The following is a 27,427-nucleotide window of genomic DNA, read 5'->3' as shown; positions in this document are numbered from 1 at the left end:
AGTACACATTCATATTGTGTTCAAATAATCATTAAATATGCACACACACTTTTACAATGTACTAATTAATACAAGTGCTGATTCATTTTTTTTTTTAAAGTAGTTCTTTTTATGCCCACCACCTCTTTTATAACTACAAATTCACTCCCATTGTGCATACATAACCTTAACTTTTAAAACAGGTCAACAATCACAAACACAATCCCTTTACATAGATTTCCTTTGTTTGCAAGCTATTGATTTGTTTGACTTTAACTAAGTCCTCTCTTTTTTTAAGTTTCTTATTTTGCAATTATTCCATCAATCCAAAGGAAGTGAACCCTTTCCTTAGAGTGTATTTAACCCCAAAAAAGGAAGTTTATTTTACATTCAAGGCAGTATTTTGATGTCTGTGGGTAAACTTGACTACTTGCAAGTCTAATCAGTTGATTGCAGGCAGGTGCTGCTTGATTCAGCCAAAACCTCATTGCACATCAACATACACACAAGGAAAGAGGAAAGAAAAAGAAGTAAGTAAACTTTGTGTTTAAAAAAATGCTTTTTTAATGTCTTGAAGGCAATTATAACATTACCACACACACATTATATATATTGTACACTCCAAATCCTGTCCAGTGAAGTCATTAGTGTTAATATTTAACCATCCATTGTCATTTACAAACATTTCAGCTCTTTAGTACAGATACAATATCAAGAAATCATTGTATTTTTCGAATTTTAATGCTTAAAATGAATGATAATGAGATTTAAAAAATGGCTTAGAGTCAGTTTGATTCTTGGCTTCTCACCATTCAGTTTTTCCCCAAGTCTACTATGCTCGTCCAGGGACTCAAGTCTGTCTCTTTCCATTTGTATCCTAATTAAAACTAGACTACAAATGAGGTGTGCAAAAAGAAATATTGAACTTTGCAACATTTCAGCAACATTTAACATGACGGGAGAATTTTCCTTGGCATTAAATGGACACGCACGCAACCTGATGGTATTTACCGGCAAACAATGCCGAGAAGATGGACGCTGTGCCAACAAAGTGAGCGTGGGAGGAAGGGAAAAAAAAGGCTTGACAGCTGTGAAGTGCAGTGGAAGCGTCCTGCTGTTTGCCACAAAGGATTAAACGTAGACTAGTATATCTTGTGAGTCCACATTGGAGGTATGAGTCTTACTTCCGTGGGGTGAAGATCAAGTGTAAAATACTGATTCCCTTTCTCCAAAACGGACGCGCACCGCAGAAGGTGTCCCCTAATGAGGCCCCCGCGGAGCTCCCGCCGCCGTTGTCGCCGGTGTTCCGAGTCCCGGGCGCCAACCCCGTGGGCTGCTCTCACGAGAGCCGCCCCAGGCCGACTTGCACTGCCTCCAGCAACAATGACACGGCCCACCAGTGCTACCCGAGGGTTCTAGTTGTCTGGGACAACAAGGTGAAGAGGGCCCCTCTGGTCAAGAAGGTGCCGTGACCTTAACCTGTGAGCTCGAAGACTTCGGGCCTCTACGTTTGCCACGATTGTCTCGTGACGGGCGTCGCCTGGGTTGCTGGACCGGCTTGCCGTTTTATCCTTCTTCTATCTTCACGCTAACTGCCTTTTGAAGCTGTTTGACAAAATAATCTTTTTGACAACTTCCCTGTCACTGACCGTATTCAAAAGACCAGCCGAGGGGATCAAACTGGTCCTAGACTTGCAATTCTAGTTTTAGTTGTTTAAGAACATGTCAGTTGTGATCAGGCAATAAGCAGGGAAGGAAACTAAAAATTTAGGTCAACTTGTTTGGGCCTTCATATCAAATCACTCTCACCATACAAAAAACAAAGCTAAATGTTTATGCTTGGCATAAAGTGATTACTTATTGTTTCTGGGTCAGGAGGAAAAATCCTTCATGAACCAGAACACATCAAAAGGTAATCAGAGCACTATAAATTGGCTGACTGGAGGAAAATATGAAAAAAAAAAAAAGGAAAATAATGCCTTAATAACATTTAACCTAAATCACTGTTTTTTGAAGGCCAAAAATCACAAGTCCAACGTTTCATCGCAACGACCAGATTGAACCACACAGTGGCACTACATCTTCAAGCATGACTCTGAACTGGAACTGCACTTTCCATTCAAGCAGGTTAGTCATTCTACTTGTAGTATTATTAAGCCAATGTTCAGGTATTCATTGGAGCTTAATTGTTTCCTTTTACTGCAACAACTTCCCTTATCGATTGATTGTTTGCGCTCACAACATGTACGATGACGGCTAATGGATGGATTTAACAGCCACTTTTTGCTCCATTTTATGAAAGCAAGCAATCATGAACACAGTAAAAATGTGTTGCACACAATTTCATCTAACACATCACTTGTCGTAGTAGTTTATATACCCCAAATAAACTTATGCACGGATCCAATTCTGTGTTTTTCTCCCTTTGTGTTGTTATCCAATTAGACGTGCTGTTGTTATTCCAACACGGCATGATGAATTATTAAGCATCTCCCATGAGTAGAAACATTTATGCCAGTCAGGCCTTTCTTCACACTTAATCACAGTTGACTACTACCTACTACAAGTATGGATTTGAAAGATATTCATAGAGGAATAACGCTAACATTTAATGTAGTTTGCTTAAAGGAAAACAACTCCGCGTATGCAGCACAGCAGAAAATAGCATTTCTCCTTTGTTAATTTTCCATATTTGTAAGTTATTGCGTTGTTTTTTCCTACTATTTGAAATAAACTTAGAAAATAACACCAAGCCCAAGTGCAGACGCAACGGCAATTTATGGAGCTTTCTGAGAATAATCGAGTAAAACAAACGGAAAAAAAATATGGCAACCAAAAACTAATGTTCTAGCCACACTGATAAACATCTCATCTAATCCCCACTATTGCCTGGCGACTGTAAAGCAACCCTGAAATGCAAGAAAAGACAAACTAGGAGCACGCTTTTATTTCCCAGCAATTTCCTTTACCATGTCAGATTGTAATATTCCCCCATATTTCTGTGCCGAAAGTCATCCATCAGAGACAAAAACACGATTTAGCTGGGGACTACAAGTTTAAGAATAAAGCATCCTTCTCCGCTTGATCCTTTTTCCGCAACTTCACGGCTAAGAAACAGACGTCTACGTTTCTACATGAGATTTGCAAGTGCTTTCTAATTTGTCTTCAAATCGCCCGGCGAGCTGGTTTAAGGCTCCCAACTTCATGACAGCCTCTTCAAAGTAATGCAGCAAAGAAGGTAGAGCTTCTGCCTCTGCCTCATGCCGGCCAATTATTTTTATTTTCTCCAGACAACATGGAGTTGTGTCAGATTTCTTTCCTCTGATAACTGACAAGGTATAGGAAGGAAGCTGGCATCATTTACTGCTGCCCCGGCCTCTTCATCTCTCTGTCTGGGCTTGTTTACTGGCAGTGGAGAGGACGGCCGCTTTCCTTTCACAACACTAACCATGATTGTTACGCTTAACGACTTTGTAAAGCAGCGCAAAACCTTTTTGTTTTGATTTCACGCTATGCATTTATGATGCACATCACATTGCCGCATGCAAAAAAAAATCATATTCAAGATAAATACCACTAATGTGGATAAATGACGGGTCAAACCAAGGCCTCCTGAATTTTTCTGATTTTTCTGTATTTTATTTAAGTTGTAACTATGTATGTGACTCTTTTTATTGTTTCAAATGTTTATTTTTTTAAACACAAAGAACTCTTATTTTCATATATTTGCTTACCTGTTGGAAAGTGACAGATGTCCAATCATTGTCACCCAATGAAATTATGGCCTTTCCATTTGTTTGAATGGAAGAAGCTGATTTGGGGATAAGTGTTTTCAGAACAAATGAAACATAGCTCAATGTATTATTTAAATAATAATTATTATTACCCTTGTCCAGCTTTTCAACCATCTACACCACGTGTCAAAGTGGCGGCCCGGGGGCCAAATCTGGCCCACTGCATCATTTTGTGTGGCCCGGGGAAGTAAATCATGAGTGCTGACTTTCTGTTTTAGGATCAAATTAAAATGAAGAGTATAGATGTATATTAAATTTCCTGATTTTCCCCTTTTAAATCAATAATTGTCATTTTTTTAATCAATTTTTCTGTTTTTTGTTCAAAAATCATTTTGCAAAATCAAAAAATATATTTAAAAAAAGCTAAAATAAACATTGTTTTAGATCTATATTAAACCGAATATTCCGGGATTTTAATCCAGTTCTTTTAATCCATTTATATTAAAAAAATCTTAATATTATATCTAAAATGGTCCGGCCCACGTGAAATCAAGTTGACGTTAAAGCGGCCGGCGAACCAACCCGAGTCTGACACCCCTGATCTACACCTTTCATGTTGCCCTTTATTTATTTATTTTTTATATCATTTTGGAAAGCCATGCTTCAAAAGCCACCTATTGAACAACATATAATCAATGGCAAACCTTACACTGTAACAGCATTTTAATTATACATCCATAGATTATTTTTTTTTGGCTTTATATTTTGACCTCTAACCGGTCCGTTGCTCCGAAAAAATGTAAGCCTGTCCGTCGTCACCTAACGCGACCCACAATGGCGAGCATTTTTGAGCCGGCTTTGCTCCTTATTTCAATTGTGGCCCCAAATGGGGCCGTTCTCCCGACCAAAGGACGCCGCAATGTTGCACATAAAGTTTATCTGATAAAAGCTAATCTGTATTGACAGCTTGCGTCTATATGCCAAGAGGATTGCCATCTCTCTCAGCCAAGAGCAATGTTGTTTTTTTGCCGTCTGGGCGCTGATCAACTAAAAGGGAAATGTGTAGGAATTGACAAATAACACGACGTATTCCGGCCCACAGACCGATGAGACGGGGAAAATTCAATCCTTTGGCGTGGTTGCGAGGGGCATCGGATGAGCCGGATCTGGCTTCTTGTCTCCGTGCGGCAGACGAGGCAAGGTCGGTGTTAAGGTCATAGTTTGCAGTATTAAAGAAGAATGCGTTGAGGTGCTCATTTAGCGGGGAAAATAACAAAATAGGTTACAAAGAGATCACACGACAACACATACTAAAACTTTAAACTTTCTATTACTAGCTACGAGAAAAATCTTTTGTAGTTGTTTGCGTTCTCATCAAGGAGTAAGAACAGTACTCATCTCATTTTCTGAACCGGTTTATCCTAACCTGGGTAGTGGGGGGTGCTGGAGCTGATCCCAGCTGACTTCGGGCCAGAGGTGGGGGACACCCTGAATTGGTGGCCAGCCAATCGCAGGACACAAGGAGACAAATGGACAACCAATCGTAGCTAAGGGGAATTTAGAGTGTCCAATCAGCCTACCATGTATGTCTTTGGAATGTGGGAGGAAACCGTAGTACCGGGAGAAAACCCACGCAGGCCCGGGAAAAACCATGCAAACTCCACACAGGTGGACCGACCTGGATTTGAACCCAGGTCCCCCGCTGTGAGGCCCACGCGCTAACCACTCAGCCGCCGGGCCGCCCCTCTTTAAAAAATAAAGAAGAAAACTGGGTATGAAATTCCCTCCAGATACGATTTGCACATTCAAATTTACATTTTATTCTCAAACTCAAAAAATGCAAGTCCGTGCAACCGTGCGCTGTGATTTTAGATAGACTAAATCGCCATGACGATATAACTGCTATGACTTTTTTCCCAAGGGTCTTTGGTTAATTTTATTCAATATTAGGTGCACATTTCATCCAATCCATTCCAGTGTTATTTTGAAGCTTTTGACAATTTGGCAGGTACATTTCAGGACAAATAATATTAAAATTCAAATTCAGGTGGATGTCACAGGCCTGGAATAGGTTACGGCACCCCCATGACCCTTGTGAGAATATGCGGAAAGGAAAATGAATGAATGAATATTCTATACGGGCCTACACACACGCTTGCATATTCAAAGATAAGAGCAGGAAAATAGTTTGTAGAAGATGCAAATGTTAAAAGTCGCGTGGCCGGATGATTCGCCTAAAGACGTTTCGCCGACGGACGTTTGACAGACGGACAGGTCGCCGAATGGACGTTCCACGGAACGGTCAATCGGCCGAACGTCTGTCAAACGTCCGTCAGCGAAACGTCTTTAGGCGAATCATCCGAGCACCAAAAGTAGCCAAAATGTGCCATCTTCTATCCCACAAATCTTAGTTAGAGAGCAGCAGTAAGTCATAATGTTTGGCAGTCACTGTCATGATGAAGCTGTTGTTTTCATCCCCTTTCAATCCGGACACAAATCTCCCAAAATGCGCTTCAGCCCCCCCGTCGACTCTTGGACGGCTCCTCGCCGGGCTCCAGCGCCGATCTCCATCAAACTCTCGGCGGAGTAGCGGGGGGTGCGGGTGGGGGGTGTCTCGCCGAGTTGCAACGGGGGCATGTACTTATCTCCTGGCCCAGTGGAGCAGGTAAATGATGTCATCGTCATCCACTTGTAATGGCGCAGCGCCGGCCTAAAGCGCTTTGCATCTAATTTGTTTGTCTTTTTAAACAGCTCGACAATGACGTCCGAACGAAAAATCTCTTCCATTTGGTAGTGACTGGTCAAATCAATTCCTTTGAATGACGAATGTCTGTTTTCTCGCTTAGGTCAGCCGTCTCCAAACCACCGGCGCAACTCCTTTCACGCCTCGACGGCTTTCAGGTTTGGAGGTGCCAATTCTCGACCTCTTCACACTCGCTTGGAAGCAACCGCTCAAGTTGAAGAACAGCGCTGGCAGAAGCCAACACCACCGCATCGTTTGCAAAAAAAGGAGATATGACGAAATGATGCCACCAAAGGTGATTCCCTCTACACATCTGCTATTTTGTCTATATTGCTTAAGAACAGAGATTGGTGACAAAAGGCCATAAAAAAATTATTCCCACGACTGTCACAAAAACTCACATTGTTCGGTGTAATCCGATATTCAATTTTCTTGATGGAGCCTCCTTTCCATTACTCCTGAATACGAAAAAAAATGGGTATAAAACACAGGTGTCAAAGTGGCGGCCCGGGGGCCAAATCTGGCCCACCGCATCATTTTGTTCGGCCCGGGAAAGTAAATCATGAGTGCCGACTTTCTGTTTTAGGATCAAATTAAAAAGAAAAGTATAGATGTATATCAAATTTCCTGATTTTCCCCCTTTTAAATCAATCAGTGTCATTTTTTAATCAATTTTTTCTGTGTTTTTAGTTCAAAACTCATTTTGTAAAATCTAAAAATATATTTAAAAAAAGCTCAAATAAACATTGTTTTAGATCTATAAAAAAACTGAATATTCAGGGCCTTTAATCCAGTTCTTTTAATCCATTTATATAAAAAAATTCTAAATATTATATCTAAAATGGTCCGGCCCACATGAAATCGAGTTGACGTTAAAGCGTCCCGCGAACCAACCCGACCGAGTCTGACACCCTTGGTATAAAGAAACAAACGCTTTGTTCTGAAAATCCAAAGTTAGGAGGCCCCACGAGTTCCAATAAAAAAGTCGCATGAGTCGAGTCGAACATTCCATATCGTTTACACATTTTATTGACCCTCCTTTTTATTTCCTGTCCCATGGCGCTCCTCACAACATCAATATTACAGTTCCTTGATTTTTTACTAATGTGATTAAATGTCTGCATATCACAGTGGCCTCATCTAGCATGTGGAATGCTAGTGTGAATGTAGCCCCTGGCACAGCTTAATGAACTCAGTTAAAGCATGAATAATGAAAGAAATCATTTATCACCAGAACATCCTGCTCCTGACTCGCCTTCAAATAGTTTCCCCATCGTAACCACGATGCCATACGATATCCCGCAAACATGAGTGAGGATGAAAACAAGAATCATCCGTTCATTCATTCATTTGAGGAGCTTCAACCGACGATTTATGGCCAAACTGGGCTTGAGCGTCGAGGGAGATGAAATGCCTGCTAGACTGGTGTTTGGTGGGTGGCTAATTCCTGAAATAGGACTGTCAATTATGCATGTAACGGACTGGCTTCAACCCTGCAGTCTGAAGCTAAAAAGAGAAGGAGAAAGACACTAGAGGGAGACAGTTTTGTTCACATCGGCAGCTTTCGTGGCAAATCCAGAAAAAGACAGATGACTCGATCCATATCATTTGTTAATGGATAAAAAAAAACACTCCACTCGATGCGCAACCCTGACGAATTAGCAAATTAGAAGACTTTTTTTGGTCAATCTGCAATACACGTGCAAGAATGACGGCAATGATCTGTTCCCAAAATGTGAAATGTCATCAAGGGCAATCCCACTCGGATCCAAAGCAGACGACAGTGCAGAGAAAGGCAGTCACGTGTGATCCAAGAACAATTTGGCCAAGGTCAAGAGAATATAGCCAGGGTTTAAAATGATTACGGCGCCAGGAAATAGGAGGCCCGCTTTCCAAAATGCCATCTCATAACTCTGTGGCTTCTTTCACTTTGCTCCTCCTCGCGCTTCTTTCACACGCTATCAATTTGACTTCTCTCTAAAGCCTCAAATCCTGCAGTTTTTCATGCAAAGGCTCGATTAGTGACAAGCGCTGGGTTATGCTGGGTTCCCCCTCTTTTCAAAAGAGCTTCATTTTTTTTTTGGGACCATTGAACTGCAGGGATGCATTTACACTGACACAACTATGCTTTCAGAAATCCCTGCAACCCAAAAATACGCCCGTAAATGTTTCATTACGGTTCCGAGTGGATTCTTTCGGGGGTAAAAAAAGAAAAAGAACCCATACGCTGGATATGTACTTTCCCCATGGAGACCGTTTGAAAAAGCTTCAAAGCTTTAATTTATAATACGTAACATCATGGAAGATACCTCGTCGGGAAATGAGAGCGTTCATTTAAATTCCACTAAAGTATGAATGCCCGCCGCTGATGTAGAGATTTGATTTTCTTGGCTGGGAAAGCTCAATCAAATATTGCGAGACGTTGCGCTCGGTCACGTTTGACTCTTCTTTCTTGCTTTGTGCTCCTGAAAATCACAGAATGGAGGCTGTGATAACAATGTTTAAAAAAGTCAATTGAATAAAGCAGCACCCCGGTGCAAAATCGGAGACTTATTTGGGCGTGAAAAGAAAAGACGGAGCCAAACTTTTGGGTAAACAATTGGAAAAGCTAGCATGAAATAGCAAAATCGCACGGCAAAATGTCGGATTTTTACGCGAGGCGGGACGTCGCACTTGCATGTTCTTGGACAGACGTGCGTGCTTGACTGAATTGTCGCTGATTGCTTTTCTTTCCGGAGACACAGACGGCTGCAATGTGGCCACCTGACTGGAGATATCTGCTCAAATGTCCCCCAACGCCGGAAAAGTCTTGTCATTTGGGTTTTTATCGAAGTCATTGTTTGAAAAACATGCTGCCGGCCCAGATAAGAAATCCTCACTGGAAGTGTTCCTGCTAGACAGGCCTATTCACCAAAAGTTCTTTGAATCAAAATGATAGCCGGGGACCGGTCGCCGTGTTTTTGGGCTGAGTCTAATTCCAAATATTCAAAAGAAAACAAAAATAGATTCAAATAAGAGGAAAGGAGTTTGGGATGGCTGAAAATGATGAATTTTCTTTCTTTCAGGTGCATTAATTTAGGCTTGTGACATTATGCGTGACCGGACGTTTGGTCGCCCGTGTGAATATAATTTTGAGAGCTGGTTTCAACAGTAGATATTTAGATATTAAACTCTCTCTCTCATGTATATAATTTTGAGAGCTGGTTTCAACAGTAAACTGTCATGTTGTCAAACGTCCGGCAACCAAACGTCCGGTGACCAAACGTCCGAGTACCGACATTATGATATGTATTTTGTGGAAATTTTAGCTCTGTTGTGACCAGTCGATCGCTGCCGGCCTTCCCAGTTCAAATGGATTCCACATCTATGGATGTCAATTAGTTCACAACAAGACCTAAATGAGTCTGTTTGCATTGATTAAAAAAAAATGTAGTTTTACTAGATCCAAAGACAAGAAAGTCTTCTTCACAATTTCTTTAAATATCCTCTTTTCTAACTTTAAAAGAAAGACACATGTACAGTATGGTACTAATTCACACTTTCACCTTATGTTTACGTTCGCAGCATGAATCCCCGTGAGAAGAACGCACTTCCATAATGAATATGGATGTGAAAAGGCCATGCCTCGGGGTCGGAAGTGAGGAACTGGACTTTTTTTTTGTGCAAGTCAGACCTGCTCGAACCTCCAAAGAAAACCCTTCAAATTAAAAGTAGGTAAGCCTCTGAAGATTTGCAGACTCTGCTCTCTTGCACAATGTTGACTGCTTTTCAACTAATAATGATTTGATGTATTGATTTAGTGACGTCAACATGTTTTAATTTCATCGTAAACATGGCTTGGTTAATAAATACAGGCTTGCTGGGAGAATGTATTTTATGCCTGGTGCTTAAATTGGTAATGTGCGCTTGCTGAAAGCATCAAATTAAATCCACAAATGCTGCGATAATAGCAGCCCGGCTAGCGTTTTAGGGAAACATTCGACGATGATTTTGCTCAAACGTAGTCCTATTTCATCCATTTTAATGCTATTTTGTTTAATCTTCCGAATGATTCACTTTTTTAATGGAGGAAACAAATGCCAAATGCTTCGAAAAAGCATTGGTGTAGCATTATTTAAATCAAATTCAGTAAAAATAAAAATATCAGGCCGAGTTCTTTCATAACTGATAACTGTCATGCCATGTTATGAAGGCCAACTGATATATCGGCCAAATATATGGGTTTATATTTGTATTTTTTTAAAGATCAGCCAATATATGTAGCTGATATGATGGGATAGCTGCTGTGTTGACATTGGGATTTTTGCACCCTCTAGTGGCCAGTGTTAGAAAAGGGAAAAAAGTCATGTTATTTTTATTGATCCAGTTTTTAATTCAACCGTCTTTCCTAATCAACACGCATTTCAAAACAGTATATTGACCTAAAAATGTTACTCAATTAAAGTAAACATCATCCATCTTGGGTTTGCGGGTGCGGGAGGAGCCTCACACCTGCGTTGATTGCTTTATTTTGCCTTTCGCGAAATGACAAATAGGATTGCAGATAGGCCCACCTGCCTTGAACGGGATTGGCTAGTTGTCAGGCCGAGGCCCCGCCCCCCCGTCGAGCAAGGTAGCGCGTGGAGGGAGGGAAGCGGAGAGGTGAGAGGAGGGAGGAGGGAGAGCAAGGGGGCTGAGCTGATCCGATCCCACGTGTGACGCCGTCGTTCCCGGCTCAGTAATATTCTCATAGCGGGGCTCTGCATATCTCCCGTCTGTGTGTGTGTGGTGTGTATGTGTGTGTGTGGTGTGTGTCCGTGTCCGTCAGCGTCAACGTCAGCGTCACCGTTACTGTAGTCCCAGCCGATAGTTCGGGAATAGCTATGGAAGGAGACGGGAGTCAAGCCACATCCGGAAGCCTAAATGACTCGCAGCATGACCCGGGGTAAGGATCTGGGAGCTTAATTCGAGTCCGATCTCCGGCTTTTCCTGCATGTTTCTTTTCCCCCGACGTCTCGACCGACCGACCGAGTGATCGGCCGAGCGGGCGACCGACCGATCGACCGACCGGCCGGGGAAGAGAGTCGCGACTGGCGTGCCGAGCTCGTCCGTCCGCCCGCCCGCAATTCTCGTGCCTTCCTTCGCCCAAACGCGAGACTATTGAGTGTCAGCCACGCCGACACTCTCCGTTTATGCTTTTAAGGTCGCTTTTAGAAGTATAGTTAGTCGTCAAAATGGCCGAACTGACATCTGGACTCACTTGTGTTGTGTTTCCCTCTTCCAGTAAAATGTTTATCGGTGGCCTCAGCTGGCAAACCTCACCAGGTGAGACCGATATGCTCTCCGACCGGTGCATGCTTGCTTGTCCTTGTATTTGCTCTTCTTGTCGTTGTTGTTTGTTGAATGCGTGTCGCTTTCGGTGGCGGACGCGTCGTCCTCGTCGCGGTGGTCGCGGTGGTGCGGTGCCAGTGCGTGTGCGTGCGTGTGTGAGTGCGTGCGTCCGTGCATGGGGACCGGCCGTGGGATGTTTTGGGTCTGGCTGACGTGCGCATGCCACCTTATTTCCGATCTTCGACCATCTCAAGTCCTCTATTCGACCCCTATGCGCATCTCGGCGTCGCTTATGGAGCGGTTGGTGTGCGCGCGCGTGTGGGTGGGTGGGTGTATGTGCGTGTGGGTTGGGGGCGTCTAGCGGGCGGATAAGTGTGTTTGCTTTAAAATAAAAAAAAGACAGCATCTGTTCTAATGACCGCCTGTCTTTCCTCTCTCCACAGAAAGCCTTAGAGACTATTTTAGTAAATTTGGAGAAATAAGAGAATGTATGGTGATGCGAGACCCCACGACCAAACGCTCAAGGTAAATAAATCATCCGACGTTGGTCCACTCGATTGACGCTTGACTTTTCTCTCGTCTTGAATCCACTGTGTTACAATGTGAATGTGACACAAACACTGAGAGAGTGTGAGAGTGAGTGAGTGAGTGAGAGAGTGAGTGAGTGAGAGAGTGCGCGCGTGCGTGAGAGAGAGAGAGAGAGCGTGTGTGGTTTCACAGCGAGCCAGATAAGCTGAAATGCTCACTGCTGTAAAGCTGCGAGCGAATGCAATTTGACATTGACTTTGGGACTGCAGCAGTGTGGCGAATAGCGTGCTCGCTTTCACTTTCTGCCACAGGACGTCCGCAATCTGCATGACAAACACACACACACACACGCACTGTAACAATCATGTCAAGATAAAGGAGGTCCAAGCCCAACCACCCCTGCGAGCCGTGTTTATGTTCCGCCGGGGAAAACAATCGCAATTTGCGTTTTTGTTGTTGTTGGTGTTTTTTTTTGTTTCGAGGTAGCACAGCTATTTGACCCCGCCGTTGTTTGTGTCTTTTGCTTTGCAGAGGATTTGGCTTTGTCACATTTACGGACGCTGCCAGCGTAGAAAAAGTCCTAGCTCAGCAACACCACGAATTAGACTCAAAGACGGTGAGTTCATTTCTTTGACGTTTTTTTTCTCTGAACAGAGTGTTTGTTTTCGTTGCTCGATGCCTCATGGGAAAGCACGCTCTGCTCAAGGTCATCAGTAAGGGGCAAAATGCACGACGGGCTTTTCCACGCTGGGAACGCAAGTCCGTTCTGCAATATTATTTGTGCACGTCCGTTTCTCTGGACGGTTGGGACGGACCCACGAAATGTGTCGTTAGTGTTAGACTCACTTTTCATATCCTTTTTTTTGTTAGGACGGCAAAAAGGTTTAAAATATCCCTTTAGAACCATGTGTGTACATCATTCATTTTATTTAGCATGATGTAATGCCACCTCGTTTTAATCATATTCATTCATGGTTGCTATTGACAGAGATAGACGTTCAAACCAATCATGTCATTCGATTGCTGCCAGCTTCTCCCAGTCAAAATAATTGGACATCTATCACCTTGAGTGGCAGTTTAAAAATTTGCCAGATGACAAATTATTTTCATAATTTTAAATGCACACATTGAAATATTTAATTTCTATACATTTTGGGGGATTTTTTTTTATAAATAAAAAAATGTAACCATAAAAGAGCATGAAAAATCCTGGTAAAACAGATGAATAGATATGTTAAAGTAATTTAATCATTTAATTACACGAAGGATAAACAACAATCCTCATCACGTTGGTGTAGGTAATATTTAATTTTCGGTCAGTGCAAAGTAGCAACCTGCGACATGATAATTTTTGATACATTCAGAGCTCACCTGAGGAGAACAGCCAAAGCGTTTATAAAAATGTAATTTAAAGACTTCAAAAGTACAGTATCAGCTCTTGAGTTTGCCCTGGGATTAGCCGCTTTTTCACACGACTTGCCTCTTGTCATGACATGCGACTAAATTGCCTTAAGCTCTATTTATGTGCGATTGGGGATGAGGGTGATAAGATCACACCTTGTTGTTGCATATGTTTCCAATTAGTAGCCATCGTGAGAAGACGCAAGTTCTTGAATGACGAGTAGGTCACCACTCGTGCTAAAGTACAAAATGCTGCAGATTTGGTGGATTCTGGATTTTCAATCCTGTGCAAAATGTTCAATTGGACTTGACGCTGTTGAACCGTAGAGTTAAATCTGTGATTGCGGGAAGGAATTTTGAAATATTCTCCTTAACTCTCCGGCTTACTGTAATAAACCTGCACAAGGGCTTTATCCAAAACCCGTTCTCATGTCAACTAGTTTGCTTTTGTTAGAAGAAAGCAGACAATCTTTTGGCTTGCCTGATCTTCACAGGCTGTTTGTACGCAAGACTAGAAAAGACCGTCACTTGGAGTTTGTTGTCTTTTACTGCAATGTTATGACAACGATAGACTAAACATTTGAAAACGGGATGTAAAGTTGGAGGACATCCGTGTTGCTCTTTCTATGCATATCATAGTGTTCAAGTCTTCAATTAAGTAAACATCAGCGTACATTAAAATTTGGAAGAGGGTATTAAAGGAGTACAAATATGCAGTATTTCCTATAAAAGAAAATTCAATCATTTTCTCCCCTTAGGATCAACTTTTGGAATTTTTCCTAAACCAAAAGCACACTTGAAGATTTCCAAAAATGTAATATATTTAGTTATATTTTTATCCATATGGATGATAAAGAAAAAATGCTATAGTATAATAGCATAATAGTATAAATCAGGGGTCGGGAACCTTTTTGACGAAGAGAGCCACAAACAATTCATATTTTCCAATTTTATTCCTTGTGAGCCATACTACAAATTTATAAGTCAAAATACATGCATCCAAACGAGTGCCTTTTCAATTTTTTTTGTAATTTCACCACTTTTAAAGTGGAAAAAAATGAATATGTTTTAAAAAGATTCTTATGCTGTTGCTAATCAATGAGAGGATGCATTCCAGAAGCGTCTACTACCCAAAAAAATGAAGATGAAAGCAGTTCTAGATGTAATATCTCAGTTCTGTCACCAGCGATTTCCATATTTTAGCTCACAGGTTAGCAAAGAGCCAGATGCACCCATCAAAAGAGCCACATGTGGCTCCCGAGCCATAGGTTCCCTACCCCTGGTATAAATGAAAGTCAATCAGAAAGAATTCCTGTCAATAGCATGAATCAAACATGATTCTTTTCTTCTTCTTAGTCGCTAATTGCTGTGCAAAACTAAGAATGATACTAACTACTTTTTGATGTTTGGTCCTGACTGCATGCTTTGGATCCCATTTTGCTGGCCCATTTTATAGCATAAAGATTTGACAGCCACATGATTAATGGCACCATTGAAGTGTCATATGCGGTGAGCGTATTTTCAAACCTGTGCCTCTATTATTCTCCAGTCCTAGTTGTTATTATTGAAATCATGCTAAAGAATGAAATACAGTCATTGTAAAAAAAATCAAAAGTCACATTGTCCTTGTGAGAGAGGACATTTGGAGAATGAGAGGAGAGCAACTCGGCTTGACTCAAAAGGGAAACATTGTCATTACACGCTCGACGTATTAAACTGATATTCCACTGGGAAGCTTTTAATTAATTGTTTAAAATGACCATTGTCACACTCCTTTTTTTGCTGACTTAAAAAAAATAGATTTGGTATTTAAAAAAGAAAAGAAAAAGAAACTTTAGCTGCAGTCGTAGGAAGTAAAGCATTCAAAATAGTCCGTATTTTATGCCCCTTATAAAAAGATTATTGATTTCTTCGGTGATTTAGAGAAAACCCTCTTACCCAAAAAATAATCACGTGAAACAAAAGGTATATTTTTCACGTTTCAATAACTATCTTAATCGTTATTCATTGTGATTATTGAAATCCGATCTTTCTCAGCAAAAGGAAACAAAGTTGATATTCTGAACAAGTCTGATTGGTGAGCCCAAAGAATGACTGTAAAAACACTTATAAAAGTTTAGCTATATAATAATACATTACCGTAATGTATGATGTTAGTGTTACACAATTTGCAAGTGGGTATCCTGATAGATCTTGCTGTTGCCATGAGGGTTAAAAAAAGAAGAAAAAAAGGTCTGATATACTGTATTAGCAAGGTAGTACGTATTTATTCATTTATCATGCTTATCAGAATTATGATTCAGACAGACGTTTGATTGTGTGGATTGACATGAGAGTGTGGGTAATGATGACTCAGAAGCCTTTGAGAAATGGATATTTTCCAGCTGCTAATGTGCTGTCCAAACGTGTGGCGGAACAGATCAAACCCGAGGCAGCTGTCTGCATCTTCTTCCTCCCCATTAGTCATTGGCCGGCCCTTTCTACTTTCTCGTTAGCCCGGCCGTCGCGGCTCGGTTGCTCGGCGCGATGCAAAAGGAAAAGAGCGGGCGGACCTGCGAACCTTCGCCATTGGCCAATCCCATAGAAGCGTCGGACTTTAATGTGGGCGTCCGGTCCGGCGAATCCTATCTGTCGCTGGTCACCTTGAGCGACCTGCCCGTCAGAGGCTGCGGGGGTGCCGCGACTCTGAACGGGCTGAGTCATATTCGAAGCGTTCTCAGACGCGAGATGCTAATCATGCCTCGTTTGCGTTGGCTTTGAGATGGAATCCGATCTCGTACGTTTGTTTGGCCTTTCAGTTTTCACTTTTGAACCTTCAGTTTTTTGTCCGGCGCTACAGATTCATTCTTGGAGGATAAATATAGCTTTCCCCGCCACGTTCATGTTATTCTTACAGTATATTGTTTTCCCGCGCTCCTTTTTTTCCCTTTCCCCCAACCGGTTATGAAAACACTTGGATGGAGATATGAACGAGACATATGGGGAAGCACAGCCTCGGGCCCCGCGACACACATGCTGGTAATTTGCAACATATTTCTCATTTTCACCATTGCTTTGTTCAAAATATGTTTGGCGGGCATCAACGTTTGAGGATGGAGCACTTGACGAGGTGGCCCATTCATTGCGGGGAGATTAATGGGACATTTGTTTCTATGTCATTGCGATGGCGGCGGATGGGAAAATTCCACACGCCCCTTTTTGAAAGTTGGAATATTTGACGCACTCCATGCTATTGATGTTATTCCCGTTTTGATTGGGAGGAATGGCGGTGATTCCTCTCACTCGTAATCGATTGCACTGATTGGTCGAGTTCATTTATGAAATAAAAAATTAAATCAGTCATTGCTGTAGGATGATTGTTGATCGGTTTGTTTAAATGCCAAATTTCCACTGAGGACAATGAAAAAAATGGCTTATTTTTAAAGCGGATCTTTTTCACCACCAATGCTAGCCAACGAGCTAATGTAATGAAAGGCATTTTAACTTTGTCCAATACAACTGGCAAAAAAAGGTAAAGTGGCTCCAAGTGAACAATTCCGACTTGCTGGGAGGTCTACCTGAAAATAGCAACAAATAAAGAAAAATTGCAGCCCATATTTATCAGGTAGAATTTGGAAAGAAAGCCAAATCAATTATTTGAACTCAGATGTGCCCTTGCATTAGCAGGGGCGCCGTCTTGCAGTTAATTATGGCTGAAAGTATGATTAGCTCATGCGGCTTCTGGCTTTTTCTGTGTACTGTTGAGGGGGGGCCGTACGTATAATGACTATTTATCTTTCAGCTCATTCCTTGATTTCTCTTCCTAAATCATTTTGTCCCCTCAATGACAGAAAATGAGAAATTTTTATATTACATTTTGGATATTATGGAGATATATTATGATCATTATTATATATATATATATACTTGGTTATTTGGGTTTAGGGGTCAATGTGAGTTGTAAATATCCTGCCCAAATGGCCAGGCGTAGAAATGAAAAGTTTGTCGGCGAGAATAGAAAATGCAGCAATATTTCCCCAAAAATAAAAATGAAGATTCTAATGCGGTAAAACGCTTCGGTTTCTGAAGCCCAGTAGCAGCAAAGCACCCACCGGGGCCTCTGACAGGCATTATTCGGCGGCAAAGATCAGCAAAGATTGACAGCCCTGATATGAATCATTTGCGCTTTAATGTTCATGTCCATTCTGTTTGCTATCAGACGCAAACACCTGTGGAACTCCTCCCAGCCTTAAATTGGGAGAAGCTGCATACTTTGATAAGCCCTTCCCTTCAAGCTTAAACAATGTGCCATTGTGCGAGGGCAGATTCAGGAGTTTACCCAAGAGCTGCATCGATGTACCGCTTTTACAAAAAAATATATATATATGTGATGTTTTTTAGACCCGTAAGATTTCTCCGATACGTTCCATTTCTCCGGCTGACCTCACTCGGTGGTTGCCTGTAGAGACCTTGTTGTAAAAGGCTGCGGAAGATAAAAATGCTGGCTGTGGTGAGGTCGTCACCCCTTGCTCTCTTCTCATTTTTATTACTTTGACACTGCGGGTTGGGATGATGTCTCCAGCGGACCCACTTTTCTTCCGTGTATGGCATCATTTACGAGTATGAATTAAGTCCCATTCAGCTCTGTTCAGCTCTTTTATTGGACGTAACCTGCAGTGCGTGCCTTTTTTTGTTTTTAACGATAAGAGCAAAATCCATCCTCGTGAATTCCCGTAATAGTTTGGTAGAATGTACCCGCAACAACAACTTTGAGATACTCTACATGTCAATTAAGTGCGAGTTTCATAGTAACATAACAACCCGGTGACCTTCACACTTGCACCAGTTGAAAACAATAAACAAAAGGTAAATGCCAGGTGTTAAGCTTCTTAATAGCACTACTTGCCAGCATTTGTGCCGCTAATCCTGTAACCGATAAAACCTAATGTTCCAAGGTGAAGCCACGATCACGTTGGCAGGAAATTGTTGCTATAGTGGCCTCCAAATACTATATGGGCTTGCAAGTTAGTTCACGTTCGCTACGTTCGAAATGCTTACTTTTAGAGTTAATTTGAAGGGAATCACTCTCAATTTCTGAAATGTCAACGTTGTTCCAACAGTGGGGAGGTTGTTGGCGCCTTTGCTTAGTTTGAAGTGTTAGAAAAAGAAAAAAAGGTCATTGGCAGCCAATTAATTAATGTGTTTTGGTCGCATCGTTTTTCTTAATTCCACATTTTTCCACAGTTTGCTAAAGAAGCACATTTTATACCCATCTGGATCTTGCCTTTTTTTCACCCCTCAACCCAAAAAAAGGCAGATAGCCAAAGTTAAAGTGAAATATTCTGATGTTAATAATAATGCATATTATATAGGTGAAAGAGAAATGCCGTCATTTGGGGCATTCGAGTTGTCCGGTGCATATTTTTGCTGGGCAGCCCAAGGCGGCTGACAGTTTCCAACAAAATCACATATGCATGAATATGTAAAAACATGGGAAACAGTCCGTACGTACGTACACCTCACCTGCCCTTGATTTGGTATTCCTCAAAGGAGTCATTCATCATAAATTGTGACCTAAAAAGGCAGTGCGGCAGCATTTCTCTAAAGGTTTGGATCATCGCTTCTCCTTGGCTAATTTTTCCAAGTTAGTTTTTCTTTCCTTTGGTAGAAAGAGCAACGTTGTACATATAGTTTTGAACATATATTTTGAATTGAATTCAATGCTTTTATTGTCATTATACAAGTATAATGAGATTTAATCATGATGATCATTTAGTATAGATGGCTGGTTGGTCAAAAAGAGGTGAAATAAGTCTTAAATTAATATTTTGAATTGAATTGAATGCTTTTATTGTCATGATACAAGAATAATGAGATTTAATCATAATGATCATATAGTATACATGTATGCTGGTTGGTCAAAAAGAGGTGAAAAAAGTCTTAAATTAATAGTTTGAATTGAATTGAATGCTTTTATTGTCATTATAAAATTATAATGAGCTTTAATAATGATGATCATATAGTTTACGTGTATGCTGGTTGGTCAAAAAGAGGTATTAAGTCTTAAACTAATAATATTTAGAATTGAATTGAATGCTTTTATTGTCACTAGACAAGTATAATGAGCTTTAATAATGATGATCATATAGTATATATGGCTGGTTGGTCAAAAAGAGGTGAAATAAGTATTGAATTAATATTTTGAATTGAATTGAATGCTTTTATTGTCATTATACAAGAATAATGAGATTTAATCATGCTGATCATATAGTATACATGTATGCTCTTTGGTCAAAAAGAGGTGAAAAAAGTCTTACATTAATATTTTGAATTGAATGCTTTTATTGTCACTAGACAAGTATAATGAGCTTTAAAAATGATGATCATATAGTATATATGGCTGGTTGGTCAAAAAGAGGTGAAATAAGTCTTAAATTAATATTTTGAATTGATACAAGTATAATGAGATTTAATCATGACGATCATATAGTATACATGTATGCAGGTTTGTCAAAAAGAGGTGAAATAAGTTATTTGAAGCATGCCGTGTTGCCTTGGCGCAGATAAGGCATACGTGGTAATTGAGTTTCAACTGGTTAAGCCTGAGGCTGAGTGCTGAAACAAATCTTTAAATGAAATTCATTACAAGCAGAGTTTTCATACTCAGGTGTTATTGAATTCATTTCTCATTTTGACCTGATTTAGAGAGATAACGGTAATAACCCAGCCTGGCAGAAATGATGGCAATGACAAAGCACATCATGGTTTCTCTTCAAACACATTAAAACCTAGTCAGTCTCGTTGGCTTAATTGAGCTGTGCAGATGCTTCTCGCCTTCATTTTCTTTCTGCGGTTTTCCCCTGCAGGCTACGCATTTCTTAAATGGATGCATCTGCACCCAAGGAATAACTTTTATCAACGCTTTCGATTGGCTTTCGGAAAGGGGGAAAATACTTCCAAATGATAAGCGAGTGGCCGTTGGAATCGAAAATGTATCAAAATATTTGCCACATCCATTGCTGGGTTTTCCATTTGACATTGCTTTGTGGTTTATTCCAAGTGCAAGGTTGATTAGAGCACCCCCCGCCCCGGCAAACCTCAGTGTGACATACCATCATACCAGTGAAATTAATGGGGAAAATTAGGCTAATAACATAACAAGCACACGACGGGCAAACATGCTCATCTGATGCATCCTGCTTGTTATTTGGAGGCGTCACCGGCCTGGGATTCTCATTTTCTCCCTGTCATATTCAATCAGTGATTCTTGGCCAGAGTGAGAGCGACTCTCCACTCTAATGACCATGGCCAGTCAAACTGGGGCTGCTGTGTCCGACCTCCATTTTTGTCTTTTCTAGATCTGATTTATTTATTTATTTTGTATGTACCTACGTCGGTAAACGGTCGATTGGTCGCCGATCTTTTGGTCGCCCAGAATGTAAGTGATAATTACCATTTAAATCGTTGCTCAAATTCCCTAAATACAAACTGCGAATGACTATTTAGTCATACTTAATGCCCTAGTAATTATTAGGCTAAAGAAAAGCTCCAAATTTCCCGGACTTTTATTGTGTTTTGTTGGAGAACTTGTTAAGACCCTGACGGACGTAGCTTCTTAAAGGGACAGCGCATGTACATACAAACTCTTCTACACTCGCACGTCGGCTCAGTGAAACTGCTCATGGCCATTGTTGGCTTTTATTGATGCGTAGACCGTCTTGTTTTACCTTGTTTTGTCGCCGGTCTTTTGGTCGCCCGTTGTCACGGTCGGGGCGACCAAAAGACCGCGACCAAAAGACCGGCGACCAATCGACCGCACACGACCTACGTCAACCGTTTTTTTTTAATGGGATTAAAGAATCCAACATTCCACTCGTAATGACATTGACTTTATCATTCCGTGACTAGGAATTGTCACGTTGACATTTACAATTCAATAAATACTGCCGGTGGTTGTCCAATACCACAAAGATAGTAGCAAACAATTTGTTATCATTCCAATCTCTCGCTGACAATGATGTTTTCAATGTCAGTGTTGTGTTTCCCAAACCAATTCATGGATTTGAACATTGGAATGTGTCAACGTGATCAATCTTGCAAATTGCCAGTTTGAGTTTGATTTATTTAATGAGGGACAGAACATATTAATAAACATATTTATATTCATGTTAATGAACATATATATGTAAATATGTCTGATTGTAGCTGAGGGCTAATTTATATCTTTAGTGAGTTTCAGTATATGAGGCTATAATATTATAACTCATTGTTTACTATGGACTGCAATTGAGTCCATTTTGACTGGCGATGTAAAAATGTCTCTCAGCCCTCCCAGGCAAAAGTGATTTGACGTATTTCACTCAAATTAATAATTGAAGCAGGATGTGTTTGGTTTTTCAAGTCTTGCGGCAGATTTTTAATCCATTTATTCAAAACGGCATACAACATTGATGAATCTACTTTCGCCTAATTTAATGAAGACTTTCCTTGAGCAGATCAGGCTTCTTCTATATGGTGTTTTTGTATTTAAAAAAAAAAAACCAACAACCTCAAAACATTCCTGTTTTTTGTTGTTTTGTCCTTCACGCGCACTTAATTTGTGCTTGCACTATTTTATTTTGACTGTCTATTTAGTTGAACGGAATGATTTCTCCTTTTTAAAAAGCAGACACTAGTTGATTATGCATTATTCCCCAACCTTTAAATGCTTTGATTAGTTATCACAGCCGGTAGAAAGTCACATTTAAACCTACTGAATTATTGATTTCTTTCTTTCAAAATGCCACTTTTTTTTTTAATTCTTTGAGACACCGCATTCGTTCTTGTGACTGACCGCCCTCTGAGAATATTCAACGCAATGCTTTCTTAATATCTTGACATCCTGCTCTTTTTTTCCCCCATTCTTTCCTCAGATTGATCCTAAGGTTGCCTTTCCACGTCGCGCCCAGCCTAAGGTAAGAATAAATTGCTCACCGGGTCTCCTCTAAGAAAATGATTAGTAGTATGTCTTGTGTCAGCACCCTAGCTAATTTTTAAGAGGCGGGGCTTGTCTGTTTGCTTTAGAGAAACACCTCCTCCTCCGGCTCCATTGTTCACACATTGTTTCTGCTCGCCGCGCATTTAAAAATATCTCTTCTCTTTATCGCCGCTATTTTCATGTTCCCGCTCATCCTTTTGTATGACGCTAAACCGCTTGGGCAAATTGATTTTCTGTATTTGCATTGGGAGAATGGTGTAGAAGCGCCGTCTCATTTGGTGACGCCAAACTCGGAAACGTCAAATCCGGGCCGTGTGAAGTCCAATATAGGAAATGTCAATGTTGGTATTATGCGAGTCTGTAATTCGTTGGCTGTCCAATCCATTTTGATTGGGAGGGGCTCCCAGTTCAATCAGATTGGATGTTTGTCGCTGTCTGTGGTGCTGAAACGCGATTCTTCACGGTCAGCCATAACAGTTAACAATTTCATTTATTAATGGACTGTTTGTTATCGCGTGGTGATCGATCACATCCCACGTTTGTCTTTATAGGTGCTGTCGTAAATGTTATTTTTGCAATGTAGAATTGAGTATCTTGCCATTTTACCAGAATTGACCAAGACTGGCAATAGGAATTGCTGACGATACGTCATTTAGAGATCTGTTTTGTCGCGTCGCCTCGCTCTAATTCCGTGTATGATTGCCTTTGGTTGATGCATTTGATAAGCTAGAAATAAGAAGGATGTGGTTCAGTGTTTTTCTGCACGACGCAGAGTCAAAGGGGATAGATCTACGTGGAAAGTGAATCTGAAATGTTTTCATTTGGAGACGCCTGTGCGTCACAATTAGCACAAAGACGCAACTCCAACCACAAGTGATGAGTGCTATCTTTCGATTGTGGGTCTTGAGCATCTCTATCCAACAATTAAATATGCAGCGCGTGCAGATGGTGCCGCAGCACAGTCAAGGGCTTTGTTGACATGCCCTCTAACACCGCCTCCCTTTAGCATTTAACGTGAGGGCTGTACCCCGCCTAAGTGTCGTGGACTGAGTGCTTTCACTATTGGCGCCTTTGACTCCGAATCCAGTTAGAAATGCTTACCAGGAAGATTTACTCCTTCACTCTCTCTCTGAAATGGAAGTTCAGGTCAAAACCTGAATCTGAAAATGAGAGAAGCAATAACAAAAGACAGAAAAAGACAACTGAAACAAATGCACACGCAAAGCTACATTAGAGAAACGAAAGTAAAATGAGAAGAATAAGAACCCTTGTGCGGCACAGCACTAGGACAACTTTACGCCTCCTCCCCTTGTGAAAGCTCTCATTTATTTAGCATTTTTAGAAAGAAAAAAAAAGCTATCATAGTGCTCGGTGCTCGGGTTGGAATTGTTACGCAACCCAGGCCTCCGCAATCAAATGGTGACGAGACCAATCAGCGTTGATGTTCTCACGGCTAGCGATGACCTCATGGGTCACCCCGATAATGACCCTTTCCCTGCTGAATGCCGCAGCCCGCTAAAATGCTGCATTATGTACAGCACGTAGACTAAATCCTGAAACAGACAGGAAGTGAAGGTGAACACAGAGGACATTTGGCTGTAAACAAGTGAAGGGGTTTGCACCGAGATGACAGGATCACGGGAAAAACAACTTCAGACGCCATTACTCCCTGTGGCCAAACACATGGACGCTTGCACTCTGAGAAAGACGGCGAGGAAAAAAACAAAACAAAAAAAAGCTTATGGTGGCAGCAATTAAGAAGCAAATACTGCAAGAATGGAATAAAAACAGTAAGGAATAAAAAGTTTGAAGGTCAGGCCAAAATCAAAGGGTTACAAAAGCCAAGCATGCTTGAGGGCTTCTTCTTATTGAATGGCAGTTTACGTACTTTTCACATTAATTGTCTCGCCTAAGTGGGGCATTTGTAAATTTATACGTTATTGAATAACCTCCTGGTGGTAACATTATATGGTGAAGTTCTCGTACTCATTCTTACTCCCTTAAAATACGTAAATTGCAGTGAATTACATCTGTCCAATTCTGGTTGGAATGAAACAATAATACTAATCTAGTATGCCTTAACAAAAATTAACTCATTCGTTAATGGTGTGCAGTATAATCCAGTGCCTTTTAGTCCGAAAAATACAATACAGTATTTTTTTTTTAAATACCTAGTCATATTCTGCTCTTTGGACACGGACAATGACTGAACAGTTTTAATGCGCCACATGGGAGTTTGATGTCGTTATGTTGTTTGATTCATGAGGAGAAGGCAGACGAGAAGGTCATGCGTATTTTGTAGTTTGGCTAATGTTTTGCAACAGTTTTATGTATACGTTTGCTCGCTGAAAGTGCTTGAGGACAAGCTGCTCGCACCTCGGGCTAAGTGACAAGACGCACATGTGATTTATGGCGTGCCTTTATAATATCCGTTTCCATAAATAAATGCACACCCTTTTCTTTAGCGGTTTGTGTTTATGCAGCAGTACCTACTGGATGTGTTATCACTTATGTGATGATGTGCTCCTCTAGTCATCCCGATATTATTTTACGGTGGTGTGCGATTGGAAAGGACGTAGGGGTATCTTTCTTCTCATTTATTTATTTTTTCGCTTTGCCGTCCCTCCTGTTGTCGAGCCTCGTGAATTTGCCATGCGCAATTTAACACATTGCACAAATAGGTCAGGACAGGTCTCACAACATACGCCAAAACGTATTTTATATATTTATTCCCCCGCAAACCGTGTTTTTTAACGTCAGTAAGAAAGGCTAAGCATGCTTGTACATTAATTGAGGAAATTCAACGTTAGACGCTCATAGCGCTGTCCTGTATTTTACTCCAGGCTCGCACCTGCGTCTGCGGCTTCCCTTTTTAACGGCAGAGCGTCAAAGCTGCGTGGCTGGCGGCTACGTACTAAGTCTCGGTTCCTCTTTTTTGCTTCCACGCGTAGCTCCTTTTTATCCATTTCATTTCCTCTCTGTATTGCGGGCATTTTCTACCACTAGCAAATTGACTAGTCTCCTCGCCGCGGTTTGCTTTACGACTGCTTTGGACATTTTTTGAAGACTATCCCGTGTATTGCGCTTGAAGAGATGTTGATATATTTCAATAACAATGCCGCAAGAAGTCAATGTATCCCCTGGGTTTTTGTCGGGCGCAAATCCACGCGTGAACGTGGTATATTTCATCTGACACTTTATTATTCCAGCCTCACTTGATCTCTCAATATCTTCTCCGCCAGTCTATTGCACTCTTTGGCACTTGTATTAGGATTACCCTACCTTGTAAATCCGGTGGTACACCTGGCTCGCTTATTTGATCTAGATTTAGCATTATGATATTCCCCGTTTCCAAGTGATCCTTATTTTAAATGACACGGCTCACTGACGGGTGCTGAGCTCGCAGGCCCTCCGAATGTCTCGGGAGTTTATTAAAAGCAGCGGCGGCTTCCCTCTTCCGACTCTCTTCAGCTGCATGAGTCTGAAGGAATAATCAAGGACAAAAGTCCTCAATGAAGAACAGAGTGCTATATCAGGAGCTTTTGTTCAGCTTGACAATGAGCCCTCCCAGATATTTGTCATGTGAAGCTGGATATTTTTAATTAGACCCTCCGCATTTCAGGGCAATCCTGCAGCTCGTTTACCACAAAATGAAGGAGATGCCATGTTTTATACAAGCTTGACATCCCTTTTCAGGCACATTTTATACAAACTTGACATCCCGTTCCAGGAACGTTTTATGCAAACTCGACATCACATTTCAGGCAATATTGCAGATTACAGTCAATGCGGCATCCAGTTTTTGGGGCTAAATTAGGGGTCAAACGTAAGGCTGGAAGCCCTATCTGGCACCCGCCATTGTTCTGCCCGACAGTCTCTTTTTATAACATACAAAATCACATGCTTTTATTTTGACAAGCGCGTGCAGAATAGGCGAATAGAAGCAATGCCCGTTTGTGGTGGCAATGTTTGTTGGGTAACGTCTTGAGCCAATCCAAGGGTTTCTGCGATTGTGTTGAGCTAAGTTTCAATGTCACTCAATGTTTACTGATGCCTTTTGATGCATCATTTTACAAGGCAGGTGGACAAGTGCACCTTCATTTTGAAAAGTTGCCACTTTGGCCTGTAGGATGTGATGAGTCAAGTGCAACTTGATATAGTTTCAAGATGGACGTGTATGGGAATTCAAATTCATGCCTACATCATACTTTTGACAGGGAAGGCTGTTCTATCATTTACATAGATGAATGAAAATGTGAATTCATCAAATTTGTTAAAGTTGCATTCGTTTTTATTTTTATTTGGAGTTCTTTTTAAGACGATTCACCACAGGCTCTTCATCAAGGATTGTGAAAAAGTTTGTGACTATTACACACTCGAGATTTGATTGCGGTGAACGTGGCCCTGCGAACAAAATGAGTTTGACAGCGCCGCTTTAAACGGTCCGCCTCCGTAATTGTAACGCACTCTTACTGAAGGAAGAACAACATAATGCCAGTCAAAGATTATTTGTAATGATGAGTAAGCATTCAAAAAAATGTCTAAAATTGTCCATCTTCACTTTCTTACATTGCAAATTAACGCAACAAGGTCACAAATGTATGTTCTCTTGTTGCGAAACATGCTTGGATGCGGCGCAAGTGACAGTGATATTTGTTTTCTTCCCTACCTACAAGGAATACCCGCGTAGGCTTGTCAACAGATACGAAATTGATCAAAGATAATTTGCCGTCATCCAAAGAAAAGTGAAACAAAATATGTCAAATCATTTGACTG

At 41.1% G+C, this 27,427-nt stretch overlaps 1 protein-coding gene across 11 annotated transcripts in view; it reads left to right on the top strand.

Moving 5' to 3' along the window:
- The first annotated feature begins 1,999 nt into the window (after positions 1–1,999).
- Positions 2,000–27,427, top strand: part of msi2b (musashi RNA-binding protein 2b) — a 196,419-nt gene continuing 170,991 nt past the window's right edge. For 9 of the 11 annotated variants that reach the window (XM_077591827.1, XM_077591825.1, XM_077591826.1 and 6 more), the window contains exons 1-5: positions 11,091–11,380; positions 11,720–11,760; positions 12,210–12,291; positions 12,826–12,910; positions 22,587–22,628. In XM_077591827.1, coding sequence (XP_077447953.1) covers positions 11,319–11,380; positions 11,720–11,760; positions 12,210–12,291; positions 12,826–12,910; positions 22,587–22,628 — 312 coding nt within the window. In that variant the 5' untranslated portion in view covers positions 11,091–11,318. Of the gene's footprint in view, positions 2,107–6,559; positions 6,752–10,020; positions 10,167–11,090; positions 11,381–11,409; positions 11,639–11,719; positions 11,761–12,209; positions 12,292–12,825; positions 12,911–22,586; positions 22,629–27,427 lie in introns of those variants that run through there. The other 2 variants (XM_077591822.1, XM_077591819.1) reach the window with 2 other exon arrangements.

Source organism: Stigmatopora argus, chromosome 22 (genome assembly GCF_051989625.1).
Source record: "Stigmatopora argus isolate UIUO_Sarg chromosome 22, RoL_Sarg_1.0, whole genome shotgun sequence".
In the NCBI taxonomy this organism is placed as follows: domain Eukaryota; kingdom Metazoa; phylum Chordata; class Actinopteri; order Syngnathiformes; family Syngnathidae; genus Stigmatopora; species Stigmatopora argus.
The sequence above is the reverse complement of the archived record's forward strand: the minus strand, read 5'-3'. Positions and strand labels throughout refer to the sequence as shown.